General features: G+C 44.5%; 1 protein-coding gene across 1 annotated transcript in view; it reads right to left on the bottom strand.

Moving 5' to 3' along the window:
• ADGRB1 (adhesion G protein-coupled receptor B1) overlaps positions 1–18,919 on the bottom strand; it is a 204,425-nt gene that overhangs the window by 59,668 nt on the left and 125,838 nt on the right. Inside the window, exons 18-20 of the mRNA XM_034067515.1 lie at positions 9,084–9,187; positions 7,805–7,900; positions 1,389–1,491 (exon numbers count right to left, since the gene is read on the bottom strand). Coding sequence (XP_033923406.1) covers positions 1,389–1,491; positions 7,805–7,900; positions 9,084–9,187 — 303 coding nt within the window. The remainder of the gene's footprint in view (positions 1–1,388; positions 1,492–7,804; positions 7,901–9,083; positions 9,188–18,919) is intronic.

The following is an 18,919-nucleotide window of genomic DNA, read 5'->3' on the forward strand; positions in this document are numbered from 1 at the left end:
ATGTTTAATAGGAGCAGAGCTGTCTGGCTGCATGTCTCTGTCCTTCTCTCCACACATACGACTCAAGCAGTTGTAAAACTTTCCCTAAAACAACGTACCCTTAATCTGAAGGGCCCTCCATAGTAATGAATCCCTGTGATTCATTAAACCTTAGGGCTTCTCTGAAGAAACACTTCCAGAAGTGACAACATGTTCTGGCTGCCAAAGCAGAGGCTGGAAAAAATTGGCTGGTCACTGGTTACTGTTAATTAAAACCTACATTTTGACTTCTGAGTGACATTTTGGCAGCAAGAGTAGTGAAGGACACTTCTTGCTTCACTTTTCTACTTAGTGGAGTTAGGAAAGCACTTGGGGAGATGGGAAAATGTACAACTAATCATAGAATCATAGAATCACAGAAGGGTTTGGGTTAGAAAGGACCTTAAGATCATCCAGTTCCAACACCCTTGCCATGGACAAGGACACCTCACACTAGACCATGTCACGCAAGGCTCTGTCCAACCTGGCCTTGACCACTGGATGGGGCATTCGCCACTCCTCTGGGCACCCTGTGCCAGTGCCTCAGCACCCTCACAATAAAGAATTTCTTCCTTATATCCAACCTGAACTTTCTCTGTTTCAGTTTGAACCCATCACACCTTGTCCTATTGCTACTGATGAAGAGTCCCTCTCCAGCTTTAATGATAAGCAGTGATTTGTTATGCCAGATTCCAATGAGGAAACTGAAAGTGCTTTGGCTGGAGGAAAGTCATACAGGCAGCATACGCTTCTCCAGCTGGGTCTGTAATGTGGGAAGGTATGTACATGCCAATGCTGCATGTAGCTTGACAATCCATGCTATGCCTTTACTACTGAAGCTACACTGATCTGCGGTTATGCCCTCATGGTCCCCAGCTCTGCAGCATGTACAATGCCTCTGGCAATGCTCCCTACCCCAAAAAAAGGTGGTTTTTGTGTCTGTGTACATTAACATCTGCCAAGTGCTTTAAGCTCTGAGTATAAAAGTTGGTGGAGAAATAAATGTAAAGCTGAGAGATGTTGTTTGTTTGGGGTGGGTTTTTTTAAGCCTTTTCTCAATCTTCCTCTGTAATTTTTTGAACATAAAACAGTTAAAGCCTTTGCAAATAACCACGTTTCTTTCCTGTGCCATGTGCCAGCTACTCTAGGCAGATAGTCAAAAATATCACATTGGTTTGAATCAAAGCCCCGAGGATGCTGACAAATTCTCCACAAGAAAATTGAAATGTGCCATTTAATCGTAGCTTTGACATGTTGCTAATGAACAGATGGAGGAAAAATGAGGAAGTGCTGCCTGAATGGATTATTTCAGTGCTAAATCAGGGGGAAAAGCAAACAAACAAACAAACAGAACTCAACTGATCTCCTACCTTGTTCCTGGTCTGAGTCTGTCCGATCAGGATGAGGGCGTTGGAGGAGATGATGGATAGGCAGAAGTTGATAAGAATGACAGAGCGCTCTGAGCGAATATACCTGCAGCAAGAGAAGATGAGGAGGGGGATCCACCTTGTTACAGCTTGCATTAAGTTACCTCTGGAAAGCATCAACCAGGCTCTACAGAAAGGCCATGGTAAGAAATTGCCCATTTCCTGCAGATCTTGCATGTTAAACAGACAAGAACAAAGGGGAAAGGGAAGGGGAGAGCTTGGGTGCTCAGCCCATAGATCTCTTTATTCTCCCCCATCAAAGCTTGGAGTTATGAGCATGAGTCAACAAACTAAGTGGCCAGTCTGGTCCTTAGTCTGAGCCACTCCTAAACCAGTAGAGTTCTGCAAGTCTTCTTCAGCTCTGCTCACTTGAAAGGGGGCTTGAAAAGGAGCTTAAAAGAAAACATACAGGCAACACATGGAAAGATTCCCAAATAAGAAGAGCCACAGGCATGCTGGCAATGAAAGCAGATTACAAATGCATGCACCTCCACAACAAAGTGCTTGTGATTCAGCATTCCCCTTTGTTTAACCTAACAACCCATCCTGAAGTGATAAATACTTGTGGCTTTTTCTCTCCCCTCCCACAGATAGAGAGGTTTAACACTCCTCAAAACTAGGCCAAATACATATCTGCAGCTGTGGGTCTGTGGCACTGGGGATCCAAGTTAGGAAGCTGTTGCCTTCGGCACCTTGCAGGAACAAGCTATTTGTTGTCACTTCTGATTTGCAGTGTGCAGCACAGCACCAACGTGCTGCTGGGGTACGTGCACACCGATTAACTCAAAGCACTGGCTGCGGAGGGAAATGTCTTTGAGGGCACTTTTATGTCCCTAATAAAATTAAAAGGGAATTGTAAAAGTGCAAGTCCTGAAGGACTGAATTTAGGACCTGGCCATAGCAACGCTCATGCACGTGAATCAGCTCAGTTGATTCGGCCTGAATACCAGATGAGTGAAGAGTAGATGCTGATGCTTGGAGGAATTAGAAACAGATCTATTAATCAAGCAACTCATGCCTGGAGGCTAATGCAGGATTATTTCCTATATTCCAGCACATCAACTATTAATATTGGGAATTTAATTTCATTAACTAATTTAAGCAAGAGCAAGTTGGTCGTGCTTTGGCTGCAGAGTTTTGAGCTTCTGATTAAGTGGGCAGGATGAGTTAGTGCACCTATGCTCTGCCAAGGGTAAATCTGTGCTTTAGACCTACTAAAGGCTACAAAAGTTTGATTATCGTTTCCCTTTGAGTTTTACCTTCAAACAAACATGAAACTTGAGGATTTGCTTTCCTGGTCACTGATGCAAAGTAACCGAATTTACACTTAGCCTGTTGGAAACCTGGTTTACAGATAGCTCTCCCTTAAACTCACCCAACTCCAGACCAGACTAGGCTTCCAGCTCAGCTAGAAACTGGGTTTGCTGCCTGTGAAACAAACCTCTGGTTCCTTTCATGACAAATCTGATCCCAGATTTTACCATTTCATTGGGCTCAATATTATACTGTGTAACACCTGGATCCTATTCCATTTGTGGCTGGAGAGTACCAAGCCATCAATCTATGATTTGATGGTGTGAAGTAAAACAGCAAGTCTCCAGTCAGCAGCTTCTAAGGGATAGAACAGGAGATCTGGAGTCTGTCCTGGTGGGAATGAGATCTAATAAATCATGTAAAACCACTATGATCTAACTGGCATTAGTGTGAACTTCAAAAGTCTCCGTTGGTCAAAAAAGGTAAGAAATCAGTTGATCATAAGTATAGACTGTATGTAAATATAAGGGAAGACAATCCAGCTGTCTTTAGACGTTTTCTCCCATTAAAAATGCCTTTCCTTTCTCCATGCTTCCCATGGAGAGTCCATTCCCTTCTCCAGATCCCTGAACCTCCAGAGAATATATGGGCTGGTAACATGTAGAATCACAGAATCATTTAGGTTGGTGAAGAAACTCTCGAGTTCCCAGTGCAATCTCTGCCCCAAAATGGGCTAATTTCAAAGTCAGAGCAGCTTTCTCAGGGCCTTGTCTTATCAAGTTTTGAAAACCACCAAGAGCAGAAATGCCACCACCTCTCCTGGATGACTTCTTACAGTGCTGAACTGCTCTCATGGTGAAGGATTACTTTTCTTTACAGCCAGTTGGATTTTTTCCTGCTGCAGCTGGTGCCCATCGACCTTTCACTGTATACCTCTGCAATTTGTTTGACTTCTCTGTGACTCCTCAACAGCCTCCTCTTGTTTCCTTTGCTTCCATTTACATCATGTCCTCCAGCTCCCTATGCATCCACCGGACTTGCTCCAATGTGACATCTCTCCCAGATGGCGGCTCAAGGGTATCAGATGTGGGTGTCAAGCAGAGAAGAATATTCAATTCTCTTGATCTCTTAGCTATATTCTTGCTTATATAGCCCACTAATGCTGGCCTTCACTGTTGCATGGGTGCATTGCTGATTCATTTCTGCATCATTGCCAACTAGATCCTGCAGACCCTCCCCTGTAGACATTTCCAAGCCAGTCAGTCTCAGCTCATCCTTCTCCATGCAGTTATTCTGTCCCAAGTGTAGAACTGTGCATTTGTTTGTGTTGCAACATTTCTCCGGCCCATATCTCCTGTTTGCCAAGGTCCTTGTGAATTGTAGTGCTGTTTTCCAGCATCAGTCACTCTTTCCAACTTGATGTCATCCTCAAACCTGCTGAAGGTGCATTTTGCCCCATCAACCAGGTTGCTAAAGAAGACATTAAACAATATTTGCAATAGTATCAAACCCTGTCAGATGCACCTACTAAGCAGCTCTTGATTAGACTTCAAACCATTGACCATTACCCTTTTAATCCTGGGTGAACTATATCCACATATTAAGGCACTTTGGAAACTGCTAATGTAGTGCAGTTACCTGGTCTGGATACAAAGACATTATGAGAGACTGTGTTAATGGCCTTTGCAATGTCAAAATGTACAATGCTTACTTCTCTCCACGGTCCATGCAACCAGACATCCCATCACAAAAGGGAAACTGGTCAGTCAGGCACAACCTGCCCTCAATAAATCTGCACTGTCTATTTCAAATCACTCTTTTGTCCATCATTTTGCCTGGAAATAACCTTTATAACTACTTGTTCTTTAATCTTCCCAGGGGCTGTGAGTACGCTGACCAGCCAGTTGCTCTCTGGATCCTCCTCCTTGCCCTTTTTAAAGATGGATTTAACATTTGCCTTCTTCCATCCATCAAGAACCTCCCCAGATGATAAACAGTGGCTCCACCGTAACACCAGCCAGCTCCCTCAACACCCTTTATGCATTCCATTTGGTCTCATGGACTTGCAAATGTCCAGCTTGCTTGAATCATAGAAGCATAGAATACCAGGTCAGAAGGTGACCCTAAGAATGATCTGATCCAACCTCTCTTGGCAGAAGAGGTCCTCAGCTCTCTTCCTTGACAGTGAGTTGTATTTTCTTGCCCAGATTCTGCCACTAGGTACAGGAACTCAGGTGCCTGGGAGCAAACCTTGACAATAGAACAAGGCAACAAAGGCACTGAGTATCTTCGCCCTTTTTACTTCCTTCTCCATCAGGCTACTTCCCCATTCAACACTGGGCCAACACTTTCCTGGGTAATCCTCTGGGCATACTTACAGAAGCCCTTATTGATGCCTTTCACAACCCATACCAGTTTGAAATGCAGCTGAGGTCTGACCTTCCTAATTCAACCCTACATTCCTGGGCAATGGTTCCATAGTCCTCCTTGGTAGCCTGACTTGGGTGCCAAACATTTCCTTGCTATGTTTCATCTCAATCAGAAGTCTCCCGTTAAGCTAGAACAGCTTCTTTCCATCTCCTTCCATTCTCCAGCACAGGATGCTCCACAGAAAGAAATCACCATTAGTATCCATATTCTCTGGCCAAGGAAGTGAGGAAATCATATCAGATAGGGGAAAAAAAACACAGAACTTGATGTGTTTTGCCAGTGGAAAGATCTCCATCAAAGGCAGAACTACTCCAGGGTGCTGTCTTGCTACTCCTTGGTTGATTCATACCTACTTATCAAAATATGCTGGACTCAGCCACTCACTGCACATTTAGGGAACTCCTGCTGTGGCCTGGGTCCTGCAAGATGTGGGGAAGCCACTGTGCAAACCAAGACAGATGGAGGTGGGAAAACCCCACAGTCTGTCTCTTTGTCCCCATTATGCTCCCTTCCTCTCCATAAACACTGAGTCACCTTTTGCTTCCTCAGGCTGCTGCACACATCCTTCTCTGAGCAGTCACTTCCTGCTGTCTCCCACCAGGGCCACTGAGTAACTCAGTGAATCCAGCAGAGGCAGAGCTCCTGGCTTTAAAGCAAGTGTTAAAAGCCCCTTGAGGGCTCATTGACAAGCACTAAATCAATCCTCAGGCTTCAATGGGCAGGGAGTGAGAAAATCTCGTGCTGATATCTTTCAGCATTCACTGGAAAAGGTCTGCCGTGCCCCACATGCTGATGGGCTAGTGGAAGAGCTATTCGATAGCAAGCATTGATCTCCATGCTATAGAAAGGTCACTGACTCCAGAGGCTGTTGAGCTGCAATGTGTTCCAGGATGGAAAACACACTGAGACACTCCTGAAATACCAACATTTCAAGGAGCTGTTTGAAAGCAGTGGTACAACCCAGAACTTAAAGAAACTAAGTTATTTCAACTGTTCAGACCCTTGAATAGTTCATTTTCTTCCCCTGTTTTCATTTTCATACCAGTTTTCAAGAGGGAAGATATTTTTCTCCCTATTTTTTTGCATGAGTGGTGCAGCACGTGGCTCGTGACACAGACCCTGTTTCCAGCTGTGACCTAGGACAGCCATCACCGACAAATAACAAGGTCACTCCACTTGTATGGCCCACTGTGTCACTGACCTCTCTGTTGAGACTGCTAATCAGGCTAGTGATGCACCATCTGCAGCAGAGATTTTGCAGCCATCTGTCTACTGGGAACTGGAGTAAGTCCACCAACAGGCCACCAACAGCCGTCAAACGGAAACAACTTCCAGTTTTCAACCAGGCTGTGCCAAGTTGGCTGTGTCTGAAGTGATCGTTTGCATCAGAAAGCTCATGCCATTCATGCCAACGGCTGAGTAGGTGCCACTGAGAAGCAACCATTATTTGGGGGGTTTGAATGGGAAGGGGAGGGTAAATCCATTTCCTCTCTGATATGCAGCCCAAAGCTGGGATCACCTCTCTTTTACTCTGCCCCCTTTTCTTCACCATGTTTCTTTCCCTCTTTTCTTCCCGCATCCTTTCTTTCTGCTTCCCTATGTATAAACAAACCCTAGCTGGGCAAAAATCTGGGAACGTTTCCAGATTGTCAGCCTCAGTGAGCTTATTCATCAGAAGTGTTTCATACTCAAGCTGAGTCTATGTATGCATGCTCCAGATGCCTTTGTCCAGAGGTCTGAATGGGAAAATTCCCAGCCAAAGCTCCCTGAAACAGCTGAGCTCTGGTGAGTGCCCTCCACAGAAGACCAGGCAGTTGGGGCATAAGGAGTTTCTTCTTTGGTGAAGAAGAATGACTTTATACTCTTTTAGCAGCAACAGCTGGAATAATACTGCTGATCCCACCTCTAAGCTGTTCCTCCAGCTGTTATCTGTCATGCTATATAACACCTAGGGCAAAACAAAGTGGGAGCCAGGAGGTAATGTTGACTTGAATATGATGCTCCTGAGACCATTAATAGGACAGCACATTCATGTCCATAAGCTATGCCTAAAATAAAAAGGACACACAGAGCGCTCAGGGCTCAGCCACGGGAATGCTGTGAAGTTTAGGAAACATGGAAACATGATCTACAGAGAAGGGATGGAACAAACTCAGCGCACCAAAGAGAAATTCTGGAGATCACTTGATCATGCTTAACAGATATTTACACAGAGAGACTTAGGATAGAGAGCCCTTTAACCAAGATATAGCTGGTCTCAGGATCACTTGGAAATGCATGTCCATCCTTGGCTAGCTCAGAAATGCCCATTCAAGCCTCCCTTAAACATGTCCCCCCCGTTCAGGCTGATCATTTTGGGCATAGGCTTAACACAAAGGCTGGAATGTGAAATTAAAGAGAGTGTATTTTAAACAAGGCAGGCAATTAACTTTACTGTCCTCAATAAGAGTTAATATTGAGGGGCACACTCCTGGAAGACAATACACATCGTGTTATTATTCCAAATGACTCTAGGATGCTCCAAACTTATTCAACCTCATGTCTGAACTTGGTTTTCAGATCCTGAGCTTGTTTCTGATAAGAAAGAGAGGGTGAGGCTCGAACACTTGCTCTTTAGTCTTCTATCCTAACTTTCCACTTGATCCTGACACCAGTGACACCAGTAAGTCACCTACCAGCGCTGCCCAGTGTTGCCCAGCCTTAGGAAAAGCAGGAGAGGACAAGGACTTGAGCACATCCAATGATACCCCAGGCACGGAAAAACCTGAGTTCTAGATAAATGTTATTATGATCAGTCTTCAGCTCGTAGCACTTGCTATAATTAACTAACCACTATGCACTGTCACAGTATCAATGAAAAAGATGCATTTTTGCTCATTTTTCACTCTCTTGTTTCTTTCCTACATCAAAAGGTAGAAAAATGTTAGCTCAAATCACAACTCTCAACTGAATTAACCCTTTCCTTTCTATTAAGAAGAATCAGTTTGTGAAATAAGAGCCTCAGACTGGTCCCTTCTCTCAAAAGGGTCACCAATAATATCTAAACAGTATATTCTCTGTAGCTATTCCATTTCAATTTCACAGTCATGCATCTGGTTCTGATTTTCTTGGGTTTCTTTAGCTTAGAGTTCTGAAGCTCTCAGCACGTTTGCCATGAATTTAGGAAAGGGGTGAGTTTCATATATAAACTCAAACCTTGCTCAACGTAGTTTAGGGTGAGAAACCTTTGCACACCTTGATTCCTCCGGCTTATACAGTCCACCAAAACATATCTAACAGGGGCATGGACCAATGTGTGCCTTTGTTCAATAAAACTTTGCTACTAAATCAGTCCAGCCTCTAAATGATGCAACTTAAGGTTACACCTGACCTGTTTATAGGTGTACAGGAGCTCTCCGCAATGGGATGTACTGAGGAATCCCATATGCATCAGAAACTAAAGGCAGAATGTGGCTAAGAGGTTATTTAGTTAGAGCTAGTTAGAGAGTTATTTAGACCATGTGGTTTATCATCCTTAAAGCTCCTGAAAAGCGCTGTCATTTCTTCAGGCCAGATGTTTTCATAATGGGTCACAGATGTTTTAATGTTATCAAAGACCCAACTGGGAATACCTTGGAGCAATACCAGGAGGCAGTGTGTGTCCACTTCTCCACGAACAAGGTTTCCTGGGGTATACAAAGGCATCTAAACCAGCATGCGGCTTTTGAAAATGGAACAATGCAACTACATGGGGTCATGGCTCTAATTGCACTGTACTAATTTCTTTGGCATTAGAAGAGAAGAATAATGCCAACTAAGCCACCATAATGACTTATTGCAGGACCCACTCATTACCAAACGGTTCTTCCTCAGGCACCAGACACCCAAGATCAGAGAGGAAAACCTTCAGGATCCATGTAGGTCAAACGACAAGTTACTTTCCCCAACAAGAAGAGAAGAGAATGAAAGCCATACCTCCAAACAGAGACATAAATGATAATCAACAGCAAAAGTGTCAGCGAAGATACTCCACAGCCTACAATTAATGTGACAGAAGGGACCAGCACCTTTTCCATGTTCTGAAAGAGAAAAAATAAGGCATTAAAAAAAAGGAAAGAAAAAGAACCCACAAAACCACGAAAATACTCAGGACCAGCTCAATTTCATGGCAAGAACTTTCCTCCTAATTTTCTATGTGTCAACTCACCTGATTTTCACATGCACAGTATGTACAAATACCAGGATCTATTTCTGGCTGACTTATCCTGTTTGAGGACCTTATTCTGGTCCCACACACACCAGTGTTAAATCTGGGTGACAACTTTCATACCCATGTCGAGGAAGGTGAGTAGAAGATGTGGGTTAGAAAAGAAGGATTAGGCCCTTCAAGTTCAGTGTGAAAGTATGGATATAACTAAAGAGGCAACAGCAAAAGGCAGTGCCCACACTAGACACATTACAAATGAGCTCATCTGGGAATGGTGGTGATGAAGGTTAGAGGATGAAAACATGGTAAAACTCTTTCACCAACTACAAATATCCACCTGGAAAAGGAGGATATGAAGCAAGCAAAGGAAAACCAAGATGTATATGCTCCCCAAGGACCCAGCATCAGTTTATACCATCCATCACTTCACTACTCTTACACTACTACACAAGGTTTTAATTCATATGCAGGGCTCCTTACAGGAAAATCTGGTTCTCATTTCACAGAATCATAAAATCACAGAATGGTTTGGGTTGGAAAGTAGCTTAATATCATCCAGTTCCAATCCCCTGCCATGGGCAGGGACACCTCACACTTGACCATGTCACCCAAGGCTCTGTCCAACCTGGTGTTGAACACTGCCAGGGACAGAGCATTCACTACTTCTCTGGGCAACCTGTGCCAGCACCTCACCACCATCACAGTAAAGAACTTCTTCCTTATATCCAACCTGAACTTCTCCTGTTTAAGTCTGAACCCATCACCCCTTGTCCTATCACTACAGTCTCTAATGAAGAGTCCCTCCCCAGCATCCTTGTAGGCGCCCTTCAGATATTGGAAGGCTGACTTCTCATCTAAACACAAGGATCTGCTGATCATCAGCTCTTGCAACATCAAGAACAAGCACATATGCTGTGACCTCACCTGATCTAGTTCTTTGCATCACTGGGACTGTGTAACTAGCTAATATCTGCCAGACTAACATCACTAAACTCCCCCAGTTCCCAGCTTAGAACTGAGGATCTGGATCCCAGTTGGTTTGCTCTGCTGCAGGCTCTTTTCCTGGCATGTTTCTCATTTCCACATCACTGATCTCTGCTGGCATGAAGGCAGAGAAGCAGAGACCCACAGTGCAACAGACACATGAGAACCCTCTATTTAGACTGATTAGGCAGTATGCAGAGGTGTGGGAGCACAGTCAGGGTTGTCATTAGACTGGCGCAGTACCAATACCTATCACTATAGCCATGAAGATGAGATGGTTTCTGACATAGCAAGGGCTTAGCATAGGGAAAGAGAAAGCAAAAAGCAATTACACATGGATTTGGGAATGGAACAGGCAGTTCTCTAAGGACTTGTCTACACTGTTTTGCTGGCAGGTATGAGGCTGCTCAACCTGAACCTCCAATCAGTGAGACGCCATGAAGCTGAGGCAACTGCAGCTCTGTTCCAGGCTACTGAGCCTTCTGCAAAGCAAAATATATTAGGCAAGGCACAAGTGCCATGTTTATATGGAGTCCGGCCAGCTCAACACATGGGCAAAGCAAATATGTGCCCAGTGCCCACAGTCAGTAGAGGTTTAGTCCACAGAGCCCACCGTGAAGAAGAGAAACAACCCCAATATAATGGGATCTGAGGTGAACAGTCCCTGACGTCCAAAGGGCTGGGGAAGACCCCATTTACTTGCTTATTTTGACCAATAGCACCTCTCAAGTTTTGAGTCTCACTGATGGGGGAACTGAGGAGCAAAACTTTCACCACTCTGCTGCAGTGAACCCCACAGGAGCTATTGGGAAGGCTGCCACAAGAGCTTTAGGCATTTTCAGTTCTAAAAAGGACTTTCAGTTCTCAAAAGAGGCCTATAGGAAAGATGGGGAAGACTTTTTAGCAGTGCCTGTTGCAACAGGACAAAGGGTGATGATTCTATGAGCACAGGCAAAATTTAGCAACACATTCACTAGGATTGAATGCCCAACTGTCATAGGTACCCAAAGGGGTAAAGGTTGATTGAGTGATCTTTACTGGATGCGAACCAGCTACAGACTGGATGTCAAACTGCACTAGAGTGTGATGCTATCTCTCTGCAATGCCCCCTCCCTTCTGACCACATCAGCTCTGACACATCACTACATGCATGCTAGTTTATCTTCCTTGAGTTTGCTTTGTGAAACAGGAGGCTAAAGACTGTCCAGAATTACACCATAGATACACCCAAAAGTTTCGGATGCCAATCCTAATTCAACTTGCTGAAGTTATGGAACTGGATATGTATGAAGTTACAGAACTGGAAAGCAATATCTTAGTCCTTTTAATTAATAGTAATTGTGCAAAACTCCAAGAATAATATGGTGCTGAGTGCCACCAATCCATCCAGCAAAGTTGCCCCAGCCCAGACTTCCCAAAATGCTTACGGAAAATGTTTCAGTTCCCATGTGGATTCTTTCTTTGAACTTCTATGGAGATTTGGATCACTAACTGTGGACCTATTGGAGCAAGTCCAGAGGAAGGACATGAACATGTTCAGAGGGCTGGAGCAGCTCTGCTCTGGAGCCAGGCTGAGAGAGCTGGGCTGGGGCAGCCTGGAGAAGAGAAGGCTCCTGAAGGGGAGACCCCAGAGCAGCTCCAGTGCCTAAAGGGGCTGCAGGAAAGCTGGAGAGGGGCTTGGGACAAGGGCCTGTAGGGACAGGCCAAGGGGAATGGCTTGAACCTGCCTGAGGGGAGACTCAGATGAGCTCTTAGGCAGAAGCTGTTCCCTGTGAGGGTGCTGAGGCGCTGGCACAGGGTGCCCAGAGAAGCTGTGGCTGCCCCATCCCTGGCAGTGTTCAAGGCCAGGTTGGACACAGGGGCTTGGAGCAAGCCGCTCTAGTGGAAGGTGTCCCTGCCCATGGCAGGGGGTTGGAACTGGATGAGTTTTAAGGTCGCTTCCAACCAAAACCATTCTATGATTCCAATTTTTAACATCAACCCATATGACTGTATTCCCACCCTGAGAATTTACTCCTGCCAAATATTTGTGGAAGGTTTTCAGAGAACTAGGTAAACATAAAGAAATTTCAATGAAAACTTCAACATTTTCATTTGTCTTTCATCAAATAAAAACTGAAATTGGACGTATTCCAGGCACTGCTAGTGCTGAAACACCATATTCTGCTCCTCATAAATTGAAATGTAGAAGGGACTTTCTTTTGGGAACAGCAGCCCCTTATTTAGTCAGGTACTGGGGTGGGGTAGGAAGAGATGCAAACTCCAGCATGAAGCCACATCTTCCCCTTTGACACCTTAGTTTCCCATCTTACAGAACCCAAATGAGCAGCAGCTCTATAGCACCCATGGTCCTGACAGATGTACTGCAGAGCACAAACTAGTCACACGTGAATTGCTCCTTCCTCACTCATTCCACATTCACTCACAACCCTTTTTATCTCCCTGCACCCCCCTTAAGGCAAAATGAGTTCACGTCGCACAAATGGTGGCCTGGGATGAGCATCGATTGTGACATTTGATTTAAGTAGGTCCCATTTCACTGACTTCTCATGGGTAACTGGATAAAAGTGGGGGAGGGGCTCCATTAAAGTAAAAAACGCCTGGCATATAACTCATTCCTAAACCATCCAAGAGTCACTGAAGAAGCAGAGCTTGGATTTGAAGAGATAAGCTGACTACATCCCTGTATCTCCAACACAACAACATGAACTTCCCTCCCTTCCACATCCTCTCTGACACCCCTCTGTCCCCCAGACACCTCAGGTTCTTTCTCTCCTTTCCCTATCCCATTTCCCACATCACCAATAAGCTAGGTCCTACATCAGCTAAGTAAGAGGTTGCATGTACTGATCCATATCTAGGTCAGATGTTTGCTCATTGGCAAGGCATTACACCAACCAAGCAGAAGCCAGACTTGTAGGCAATACTTGATGTCTATCTGCAGCCCTTTGCACAGAAAAGACCCCGATCTTAACATTCTTCTTTATCCTTCATCCCAGCTTTCACAAAACCCTTGCCCACTGGAAGGACTTTTGCTGAAGAGATGCTATGAAGCGCATCCCTTCTCCCTATACAGACAGGATGGTTGATCCAGCCCTGATAGGATTTCTGTTGTCATCATGAGGACAAATAATCATAAAAACCACTGGCTGCAAAGAACAGGAGCACAGTACTTTAGAAATAAGAAGTCTTAAAGGCTTAGGCCCACGTAGCTTAGGATTCTGCTTTCTTTCTTCATTATTAAGGTTTCTCTGTCCTCCCCATCTTCTCTCCCTCCCCCAAGCACACATTTCTCCCCTTTGGCAACCAAAGCACTGTTTATTTTCTTTCTTCTGACTAATTAAAACCCCTGACAGAAGGTGGTTGAATGCTGCAGGATCTGAGCCTTGCAAGGGAAATTTCCTTGGAGGAGAAAGAGGGGGGAAAACAAGCTTGGTTTAAAAAGTGGTAATGCTACCAACAGAAAAGCAGTAAGGAATTCTTAGGGTAAGAGAGAAAGCAGATCTTTGGGAGCTTCCCAGTACCACAGGTGATGGCTTAGGTGACATGGTCTAGTGTAAGGCATCCCTGCTCATGACAGGGGGTTGGAACTGGATGAGCTTAACGTCCTTTCCAATCCAAACCATTCTATGAGGAGAGAATTGGTTGTCTGCAAAACACAGGACAAGAACTCAGTTTCCTCCTTTAGAGACTGCAAGTGGTCCCAAGTAACCTGCCCATCACCACCTCCCTGTATCTGCTGATGGGTGCCATGCAGAAGCAACCTGATAAAGCCTTGCCTATTTGGAGCTGGAAAGAAAACCTTTCCCTGGGCCAAGCAGGTTGTTACGAGTTGCAAGTCCCACAGTTCTGTCACCAAGCATGACAAGGGAGGAGAGAAGCAATCAATGACATCAGCTGAGATGGAAATAACGAGTGCTACTGCCTGGGGCTGCTTGCTGTCCTACCACCTCATTGCTCTGCCTAGCAGGGCAGAAGGATGCTCCTCCTTTTCTTTACAATTCCACTTTGCTTCCTTTCCCCTCTTTTCTATTTCCTTATCTTCCTTCCTCCCTAATTTTTTCTTTCCTTTCTCTTACTCCCTTCCTATGGTCATTTTCCAAGACTTATTCTGCCTTTTCTTCTTTCTCTTCATGCATCACTCTGTCTCTCCCCCCATTATATTCTCTGTATCTTTTTCCTTCTCTTGCTTTCTGCAGAACACCGTGAAAAGTGACTTCATTTGAGTCGTGCTTGTTCCATTACCCTGCTCTGGCTCCAGGGTCAAACAGGCTCCAATTAGGACACAGTATTTCTTAATGCCATGCAGTTTGCCTGAGACCTTACAAGCAAGCTGTTCTTTCTGCTTTTTCCATCCTTGATACCAAGGAAGGCTGAACAAAGAACATAGGTACAACAGCATCATACTTTAGAATTAAACCATTTCTTTCTCTCCCAAATTAAACACAGGCATGCAAATCTGGAATCTGGGATGATAGGCTTCTTTTGGTTTGCTATTCAGAAGAGTTACCTTGAGCCTGACTTCTATTTGAAATTAAAGACTCCTGAAGTCAGAGAATTACAGCAGCACTGGTTGCAAGGGGCTTTAAAGGCTTTCTAATCCAATTTACTGCTTGGAGCAAGGCTGGCACTGACACTGGGGGGAGGTTGGCCATAGTTTTGCTTGAATGAGTCTTGGGAGTTCTAAGAGGTGGAGCGCTCCCATCCCTATGGTGTCCATTCCAGGGCCACATCACCCTCCTGGTGATAGGTTTTTTCCTAAGGTCACACATTAACCCCAAAAGCTACAGTTTATGGCTTTTCCCTTTGTTAAATCATCAGGCACAAGTGAGAGGAGTTTTGTTTTATAACTCTGGTAATTCCCCCTCTGATACCTTTAGGATGTGATTGGATTGCCTCTTGCATTCATCTATGTAGGACCAAGCAGGCTCACATCCCAATACCTCTCCTCACAGGTAACAAACATAAAGCAATGAGACTCATTCCACTCTTCACAAAGAACTGGACTGGGTGGGTGCGATTCACTCCAAGAATTGCTCAGGAACCATTTTACTGTGCCACTGGCCTCAAGGCTTTTCATGCTTTTTGTGAAGGTTTTTGAAAGCTATATTGTATTGATTTTGTTGCTGGTTGGATAACTCTCGTCAAAGCAGAGAGCTGGTTGTTAAAACTGCTGAAAAATAATGCTTTTAACAGCACTCACAAAAGGGAGCAGCTTTCTAAACAAAGGGGTGCAATGTCAGTGCTGAAAGAAAACTGCTGAGAACGGTTGAATGACCAAGAGGTGAACGTGGTATTGTCATCTGCCAAAGAAAACACCATTCAGTTAAGTTCTGTGTTTCTCTTTTGGGCTCAGGCCCTTTGTATATCCGCATATATACCGCAGTGGTGCTGTAAAGCACCAGCCATGTGTTTTACTACCGTACAACCACTGGACAAAAAGGACAGCAGGCACTCCATATAGCAAAAACCTGCAGCATCTTTCTGACTTTGGTAATGAGTGATGCTATGACACCTTCAACTGTCTGAGAACCAGGTTCTTGACACATCTAGCAGAGAATGCTGCCACTGATGTTTACCCCACCTCTAGGGCTCTGCAGAGCCAAGAGAAGCAAAGCCTTGCACCTGCCTGCAGAAGGAGAAGGTATGAGGGATGCAAGGAGTAGACCCACTGAATGAGCAGTTCTTGAACACTGCGAGGGATGGGGCAGCTACAGCTCTCTGGGCACCCTGTGCCAGTGTCTCACCACCCTCATAGTGAAGAATTTCTTCCTTACATCCAGTTTAAGTCTACCCCCTTTCATTTGAAAACCATTGCCCCTTGACACTACGGGCCCTGGTGTTGTGGACAAGACCCTGGCCAGCAGCTAAGCACCACACTTAGTGCTTGCTCACTCCCCTGAAACAGGATGGGTGGTGAGAATCAGAATGTGGAAAGTGCAAAAGTTTGTGGGTTGAGATAAAGACAACTTGATAACTAAAAGAAAAGAAAAATAGGGTAAAAAATGAGAAAGAGGGGGAAAAAAACCCTCAAGGTGATGCAAAACAGAACAATCACTCACCACCAAGCAACAAATGCCCACACAGTCCCCAAGCAATGGCAACCCCCCAACCTCCAACCCTCCAGCTTTATACTGCGAGCATGACACCATAAAGTACGGGATATCCCTTGGAACAGCTGGGATCAGCTAACGTGGCTGTGTCCCTTCCTAACTCCTTGTGCATCTTTAGCCTGCTCACTGGTGTGGTGAGGAGCAGAAAAGGCTTTGACTCTATGCAAGCTCTGCTCACTGATAACAAAAACACCCCTGTGTGATCCACAGTGTTTCCAACACAAATCCAAATATAGACCCATACCAGGTACTATGGAGAAATTCAACTCTATCCCAAACTAAACCTGCTTAAAAGGTCTTTGTCAATTTTTCTTATGTATTTTATATATTATTATATATCTATACTTTGCATATTGAAAGGCCACAATAAGGTCTCCCCAGATCCTTCTCTTCTCCAACTTCTACCCTTTGAGAAGGGCTTTGAGAATCCTCCATGAAGATCACTTTGTGGCATCATTAATAAATAATCTTTTTACAACCTCTTTCACAACATCCTCCCCAGCTCTGCCCATGTCATTGCAAATCAGATCCAGACGATTACTACCTTGTTTTGCTTCCTTCCGATCATAACTACAGGCTTCTCATGTCAAAGCTAATAGTCACCCATTATTTGGAACACTTTTGTGTAGCTGAGGGCCCCTTTTATGTAATTTGGCCACTCTAACAGGCAATTCTGTGTAATTACAGTACACAGAAATCACCCGGAGAGACATCTTAACGTGCTACTATTTATTAACAACCACTAACTCTTCACTTGGTATCGAGTCCACTCTCAAGCTACAACCTGGCAATCTGCATTTAGTAAACAGCCTTGATGAAGCTTGCAGGGCAGAGGAGTGGTCACGCAGCCGGTTGTTAATAGGAACTGTCAGGATAATTTCCTTCAGGCTGGCAGGGAATTACAGGAGTTAACAGTGTGCATTGTCTACCTGCCACTCCTCAATGCCATGGTCAGCTTGCTGCCGCTTTTTGAACTACCAGACTGCACTCTCAGTACTTCAGTTTCCAGTCCTGATATCAAGGAGGGCTGGATCAGGCTCAGAGAAGCTCTAAGGACCACTCTGCTCCTGCCCAGCTGCTCTCAAACATTTTCATTATCATTATTTAAAGTGCATTCATAGAATCATATAATGGTTTGGGTTGGAAAGGGCCTTAAAGATCATCCAGTTCCAAACCCCCTGCCACAGGCAGTGAATTTTCCTTTTCTGTCTCTTTCCCATTACACTTTGTTTGGCCAAGCTGCTGAAAACACTTTTTAACAGGGCTCTGAAAAGTAGGTCTGAGCCACTTTGCATCCCTCTGAGAGATGTGGTTTAGGAACCAGCGTGCTGAGCAAAGGGACAGCAAGCAAGCAGAGCAGGGCTCTATTCCCAGCTTGCCTGCAGGTCAACTGTGTACATGGCTCCGTCATTTAAACCAATCTTTTCAAAGCCCTCTCAGCCAACCTGCTTTAGATTGCAAACACTGGCCTTAACTTCTCAGGGGCCTATTTTAACCCCCTGGAAATGGAATAGAATAACACTGCCCTTCATCTCTCTTCCAAAGCTTAACTCAGCTTAGATTTCTGATACGTGTAAATGCGTTAGGGGATTCCTAGGGCTACATCAGGACAATCAAGCACCAGCATCTCATTTTCTGCTGCAAATTATTAACATGGGGAGGTATGGAGCTGCAGTATTAACATGGGGAGGTATGGAGGTGCAATATTAACATGGGTAAGTATGGACAAGAGAGAGGAGAGAGCTTTTGGTTTAACTGTTTCTGTGCTGACCAAGTGGAGCATTTGGTTTTTACATCTTTGCTTTCATGCATATGGGAAACTGCTCTGTTTTAGCCCTTCCCTTTAAGGTATGTTAAAGGGAAAATACAAACATTCTCCACAATAAAGGTGGTAGGAATCACAATGTCCTGTTCCTCTAAGGTTATGTGCTCCTTCCTTCTAAGACAACTAGGTAGAAGTGAACTTTAATCAGTACCACAGTCACAGGCACTGCAGTAAGCAACAAACCTCTATTTCCCTATGTTAGTCCTAGAAAATATAATGATCCAGTACCCACTCCATTGCCCTGGGCTGAAGTGATACAGTATAGATAATACCCATATAAAATCACTGCTCAAGACAGAGAAGTCTTGTCCATCCATGGACCATGCGAACCCCTGGACCACAGCTGGACAAACCATGATAGAGCAGGGAGCTTTATAACAATTAAACAGTATGGACAATTATAGGACAGTGCTAGAGCCACTTCTACCAAGGAATTTATCATCATCATTATTATTACTATTACTAGCATTATATTATAGTATGAACATATGCTTTAAATACATTAAAAATGAACTGCCTTTACTGCTCCCTTCTGCTTGAGATTGCCCCTTCGGTGCACTACACAAAGGATAATCAATACAAAGTCTGTGACTGATTTGCAAGCCTATTCTTGCATTACCCATCTTGCCCTAGTTTCACAAGTGTGCCCTCATCCCTAGTAACTTCCCATCATCAGCGTTGA

Source organism: Melopsittacus undulatus, chromosome 1 (genome assembly GCF_012275295.1).
Source record: "Melopsittacus undulatus isolate bMelUnd1 chromosome 1, bMelUnd1.mat.Z, whole genome shotgun sequence".
In the NCBI taxonomy this organism is placed as follows: domain Eukaryota; kingdom Metazoa; phylum Chordata; class Aves; order Psittaciformes; family Psittaculidae; genus Melopsittacus; species Melopsittacus undulatus.